Raw genomic sequence first — 6,445 nt, 5'->3', positions numbered from 1 at the left:
TGCTCCCCAAAGAATTAAGGTCGACCACTCCACTGTAAGTAATAATCTTCTTTTAGCATCCCATAGTTTGTGTTTTTTAGTGTTTTAATGGCCTAAGTGTAAGTTTTAGGGAATTGAAAAAAATGTTTTGAATCCATTAATTTATTTTTCATTTGGTATTAACTATTCAGTATTCCTTTTTTGAAGATCCAAGAAATTATAGCACGTTTTATTTTGTCCCATTTAAAAACAACAGTAATGAAATGGAAGATTAATTTTTTTTGACCATCCTGACCACAGTTCATGAGCACAGTTTCAAATTTTAAGGTTGTGATTGCTAAAACAGGGACGGCCAAAATCTAGGATTTGTATTATGTAGTATATTAAATTTACTCGGTACCATTTTTGCATTTTACATATTACAAATTGTAGATGTACCCTTATGTTCAAAAACTGATCTATGTAAGACCTGGTGCCTCAACAAAAACAAGATTAAAATATTGTTGTTTTTTAATTTATAGTCTAAATTGACATATTTTATTCAATTTTTCCACCAAAAAAGATTAGTGCTCAGATGATATTATTTGTAACTATAGTATGCAGAGTAAAGATTGAATAGTTGGTAACCAAAATTTTAAATGTACTTTATCTTAGAAGTTAGGACCACTAATTATGGTCCACAATCTTTTTGTTAGAAGTCCACAATCTTTTTGATCAGAACTCACCAACTAACTTGAACTCATTCTTGTTCTAGGCTGAGTTTTTGGCTAGACAAAAGGAGTGAAAGAGTTGGAAGAAATGCTTGATGAGAGTGGCTGGGTAGCTTTCAATTGTTCCATGGTGGTGTCACGCAGAGGCTGATGCAGGATCTTGTAGCGACCCGCGCTAAAATTACTGTATTTATTTATTTGACAGAAGAATATAGCAATAGCATAAAGCATTGATATGTTTCCGTTAAATCATTTATTTAATTTATTGGATACTATCTTTCTTCTTGCAATATTGTAAAATAATAGCTAGCCAAAAGAACAAATCAAACTCAAAAAAAGTAATAATACTCCCACACATGATATTTTGTTCTCGATGAACCACATAATTTTTTTAAATGATTTTTTCAATGATCCAACTATATGGATGATAAGATATATCGGTTTTAGTCATACGAAAAATTTACAAAAAAAATTAAGTTGATCTTACATGTCATGAATAGAAAATTTAGGAAAACACTACACCAAAAGTGGCCTTCTGTATCATTCCACAAACGTTGCAACATGCCAAATAAATGTTGCAACAGACCAAAAATTTTCTACGGCAACACTTTTGTGATGTTAGTATTTTTGGCGTTGCCTTAAGCTTCAAAGGCAACATTTTCATATCAAGGGCAACACCAAAAATTATGTTACAAAAAGCAATGACATGGCAAAAAAAAGGGGTCAAACTGACAAGTGGACTGCCACGTGGACTGCCACATGGCACTTTGCAACGTGAAAAATGTGGGGCCCACTGACATGTGGGATACTGACAGGTGGGGCCCACTGGCATGTGGGGCCCACTGACATGTGGGTCCAGCTTAACACATGACCCTTTTGCAACAATTTTTAGTACCTATTTGCAACATTTTTAATACCTATTGCAACAGAGTAACAATGGACAAAATTTGAAATATACTTTCTGCATAAATTAAATCCCAGTTCTATATAGAACTTTTTTCCAATCAAAGTCAATGTTATCACAATACAATATCACCAGTACTGATGAACTAATCTACTAATCTACAAACATTACAAGTCTATTATACAGGAATCACAATTAACTTAACTAATTAATCTGGAAGCTACTTTAGCAACACGGAAAAGAGAGAGCACATATTTCAGATTCTTCAGCTGTGCTGACAAATTTGACGTCCATTTTACCCATTTCTGTAGAATCTTGTTACTGCTCTGCCACGAACCAGCTGGTTAGTAAGATCTATATGCCCTTGGCTTTTATTAGTCACAACTCTCATCCTTTCCTTTTCTAATGCAATACTCTCTTTCAGGTCCGCTGTCAAAGTAAGCGACTCAATGATAATTGATAGATTATCAGAATCAGGATCCAATCCACGCTGAATTCCTGCTTACAATGCTGAAATTGATTACCGACATTAGTTAGTGACTTGATTAGCTATGTTGTATGACATAAATAAATAATACGCAAACTATAGGAACTATCGGAAAAAAATAGTTAGGTGAATGATTGTAAGAAAACTAATCAGGATTCTAATATTCAAATATTGCAAAAAGTCACAATCTAAAGTAATCAGGATTCCCAGACAAATTGATCTATTTATGCTAATAAAGTAACTTGCTTAGCAAATTCTCTATTCGCAAGATAAATGAAATATAATGAATATTATTATGCAGTCACTCTGCCTAATTTGAACTTGTAATTCTGTTGCTTGTAATATAATTATGGAATTGATGTACTTAGTTATATATTATTAATATTACAATTTGTCTTGCAATTATATCTATATATTAATTATTTAAATATACTTGAATTTATTTTCTGACTTTTTGAACCGAGTAATTGGTTTTACTGGCTATGCCCCTGTTGGCACGGACAAACCAACCTACTGTACTGGTTATACTTACCCCATCCAGTAAAATATTTGAGGCTTTGAAGTCTCTATATATTATCTTTTTTTCTGCTGCGTGTAAGAATGTTAGACCTCTAGCAGCTCCAATCAAAATCTTTAAGCGTATTTCCCATGGAAGTGGCATCACAGAGCATCCTCCTGCTCAGTATAGAAGACAATGAGATTGTCAGACTCTGGTTAAAGACACAAAGGCCGACTTACTACTGCCTTTCTTGTAGTATAGAAGACAATGAGATTGTCCCACCAGTTTAACAAGATTTGGATGAGAAAGGTGTGAAAACAATACTCATGCTTTATTCATAGAAGTATTACATCACATAAATTTCACGTATGTATTCAGCTAAGATAAGAAATGATTAAGCAACTCAGAATAAAGACATGTAAATAATGCAGAAATAAAAACCCAAAAGATTTGACCATTTTAAAAAAAACAGCTCAAGATTTACCAAGTAAATCAGACCACATGAAAAAAAAACACTATCATCCGAAGCAAGAGAATCCATCTGGATTTGGTCTATTTTACCTTTTTATCAACTACAATATTTTGGCTTGCATAAGCCTTGTGTTCTGCACTACACGGTTCAATTACTTCAGGGATACAATACTTCTTCAGAAATTTGACATCTCCCTTTAAGTAAAGTTCACTATGAGTATGATATACACATGTCCAGACATGTGCTTTTACAGATATAATAATATATGAATAAAATTAAGGGCAAAAGTTGCTAATTAATGTTAGAAATGCAGTCCTTATCCACTTTATATATAAAAACAAATATTACATTTATTTATTTTTTAAGGGAACAAATATTATATAAGTGCACCCAAGATTACAAATCGACAGAATGTGAATATCTACCCAACTTCTAATAAGAACGTAAGACTTACTTTATAGTAAGCATTGAGGATTGGCCTGACAACTTCTTGAACCTCGTCCCTAAATTCTGGCAACGAGAAAGATCTAACAGGAAATTGCATATTATGACTATTAGTGGGCTGGACAAGATCAGTACTAGATACTCCCTCCGCCTCATTTTAATTAATTTTCACCTTTTGTCACCTTAATATGTGTATCGGAGAGTCAAACATCAGTTAAGATGGGACAGAAGGAGTATAATGTAGTAACAAAAACAAGAATGTAATCATACGGATCTCGACGACGTATTTCTTTAACTGATATTCCAGCAGCTGTTTCCCCAAAGACGCTCTCGTTGATACTGTTGCAGAAGTGGAAGAAGTGATTTAACTTGCAATCTTTAGTTCTGCCTAAGTGAACACCTTCAAATTAGGAATTGGCAATATCTGACAACTAGGACACACCTCTGACCCTCCACTTGATGCCGAGAACTGGCTATTCCCAGAAACATTGCTGCCTCCTGAAGATGTTGTGTTGCTGATTGTCTGTGATATAACTCCTAAAATATAAAATTTACAGCAAATCAAGAAAAATCCACGGAATATAATCATCATCAACTAGAATCTAATGAACAAAGTTGATTACATATTAACATGTTGTAATTCAGAATCTTAAATTGTTATAACACTTCCAAATATGATCAAGATCAACACCAAAGTAAAAAAGACAGAGACTTTACAACTAAACAAGAGTTACATAATTATGAGATTGTTATAAGAATCATCAGACATGTACGGATTAGCCAAAAGAAAGTCAGAGAGAATAACTGTGTGGTACCTGAGCTGATGTGGCTTGTGGAATATGGAGTCTGATTAACAGAAGAAGAAGCAGAAGAAACACAACAATTACCCATATTTAATCTTGATTCTTGATGTTGGCTAATTAAAATTATATGTAGAACCAGATGTGATCAAGTTCTAATTTTTCACTTGATTTTGATGAAGGCCTGCAGAAGCTATAGGATGGTACATAAGGTGAATGTATACTATACATGTATAACTAAAGTCAGATCAAAGTGTCTTGTTTGCGAAACCAAGTATATTAACGGTGATCAAACCAAGAATTGAATTCCAGAGTAAGGTGAAAGGTATCATCAATCGACGTTCCTCTAGTAGTTGGATGGGGCAGATTGTAGAAAAGTAAAGTAAGAAACATGTAGAACACCAAAGGTGAAATTACAATTACCTAAACCTCTTTATAATCCTGGAATTAAACCACAATTCAAATTACCACAAAAACACAATCATCAATACGAAAAAAATAACAAATTGACACCTCAAAAAGAACCTTGCTTCTCGTTAATCTTGCTTCGTCTCCGCTGCTCCGTCTCGGAATGCTTAGACCTGTAGTCTTAGAGTCCGCATCGCTCATCGGAGCAACATCTCTCATTTCCTTTAAAAGTACTCTCTATCAACACCGTAGCGTTTCGGTCTCCAGATTTTCCATTTGAGCTACTAGAATTCGCTGATGCCACCACCAAAGGTCCTGGAACTCGAACTCGCCTTTGCGTATAGCTCCTCGAAACTCCAGGTTTTGTCCTTGGTCTTCTCCGCCTGAGTTTTCTTGGCTACTATCTTCTTCTCGGCGGACTTCTTTGCTGCTTTGGGAATTTAGGGTTTGAGAATTGGGGGAAAAGAGAGAGAGATAGATTGATTTGTGAATGTGTATATACCACAAGATCTGTTTGTTTCACACGGATCGATGAGCTGGCACATCTTAGAACAGTTGGATTAGGTTTTTTTGTTAGATTTTGATTTTGCTCTTAAAGTCCGAGTATGTATCGTTTTTGCTTGAGTAAGAAAAAAAAATCAAAGCTCATAAAAATGTTATTTATTAATTTATTTTTAATATTTTTAGAAATACCTACTTACATGTAAATAAAATGAATATCTTCCATTTTTCATCTAAATATATGAATTTACTTTTATTCTTACAATTTTAAAAAGTATAAGTTTTTTTAAACATATTATATTTTGTTTAAAAAGAAAACATGAAAGAAAAAAAGTTGTCATATTTATGGATATTTTCATAAATCAAAATTAATATCATAATTAAAATCAAAATCAATAACAGATTTAAAAAATAGTGCACTTTGGAGGTTAGTCTATTTTGACTGTTATATTATGATAATGATGGTACACCCTAAAATAGATAGTAGCGCAAACAGGGCTTGGTCTATTCAGACTGCTTTGACTGATATAAAATCTCGCAAAATAAATATAAAAAAACTTAATAATGATGGTACGCGCCTAAAATCGATTGTTTTTAACATCCCTACAGACGAATCGTCGAAATTTTATTTTAAAAGCATCGATACTTCATTCGGGACAGTAGAGCAAACATGACTTGATCTTGGTCTATTATGACTGCTTTGACTGATATAAAATCTCGCAAAATAAATATAAAAAAACCTAATAATGATGGTACACCTCTAAAATAAATTATTTTTAACATCCGTACGGACGGATCGTCAAAATTTTATTTTAAAAACATATATACTTCATTCGGGACAGTAGCGCAAACAGGCATTGGCCTATTATGACTGTTTTGACTGATATAAAATCTCGCAAAATAAATATGAAAACCTAATAATGATGGTACGCGACTAAAATCGATTGTTTTTAACATCCGTACGGCTGGATCATCGAAATTTTATTTTAAAAGCATCGATACTTCATTCGGGACAGCAGCGCAAACAGGCCTTGGTCTATTATGACTGATTTGACTGATATAAAATCTCGCAAAATAAATATAAAAAACATAATAATGATGGTAGATGCCTAAAATCGACTGTTTTTAACATCCATACAGACGCATCGTCGAAATTTTATTTTAAAAGCATCGATACTTCATTCGGGACAGTACCGCAAACAAAGCTTGGTCTATTTTGACTACTTTGACTGATATAAAAT

The 6,445-nt window shown here is 33.3% G+C and overlaps 1 protein-coding gene across 8 annotated transcripts; it reads right to left on the bottom strand.

The window, feature by feature from the left end:
• Positions 1-1,714: 1,714 nt before the first annotated feature.
• Positions 1,715-5,270, bottom strand: LOC141702512 (mitochondrial import inner membrane translocase subunit TIM44-2-like). Of its 8 annotated transcripts, XM_074506175.1 has the most exons (6): positions 4,809-5,270; positions 3,938-4,032; positions 3,766-3,834; positions 3,506-3,578; positions 2,613-2,755; positions 1,715-2,103 (listed from the first exon to the last, which is right to left on the bottom strand). In XM_074506175.1, the coding sequence occupies exons 1-5, from the start codon at positions 4,920-4,922 to the stop codon at positions 2,741-2,743; spliced, it is 366 nt and encodes a 121-aa protein (XP_074362276.1). In that variant the 5' UTR covers positions 4,923-5,270; the 3' UTR covers positions 1,715-2,103; positions 2,613-2,740. The 8 variants fall into 8 exon arrangements, 4 of the variants coding, with proteins under 4 accessions (XP_074362276.1, XP_074362277.1, XP_074362274.1 ...); XR_012567150.1 differs by having other exon boundaries at positions 3,766-4,032; positions 4,821-5,270; XR_012567149.1 differs by lacking the exon at positions 4,809-5,270 and adding an exon at positions 4,311-4,652 and having other exon boundaries at positions 3,766-4,032.
• Positions 5,271-6,445: the final 1,175 nt, after the last annotated feature.

Source organism: Apium graveolens, unplaced genomic scaffold (assembly GCF_009905375.1).
Source record: "Apium graveolens cultivar Ventura unplaced genomic scaffold, ASM990537v1 ctg5263, whole genome shotgun sequence".
Taxonomy (NCBI): domain Eukaryota; kingdom Viridiplantae; phylum Streptophyta; class Magnoliopsida; order Apiales; family Apiaceae; genus Apium; species Apium graveolens.
This window is presented reverse-complemented; position numbering and strand designations above follow the sequence as displayed.

Coding starts and splice junctions, on each gene's coding strand:
- LOC141702512 (XM_074506173.1), bottom strand. CDS start 4,922: ATGAGAGATGTTGCTCCGATGAGCGATGCGGACTCTAAGACTACAGGT. Junction 3,835..3,937: donor CATCAAGTGGAGGGTCAGAG/GTGTGTCCTAGT, acceptor CTTCTGCAACAG/TATCAACGAGAGCGTCTTTG. Junction 3,246..3,505: donor TCCTCAATGCTTACTATAAA/GTAAGTCTTACG, acceptor CTTTACTTAAAG/GGAGATGTCAAATTTCTGAA.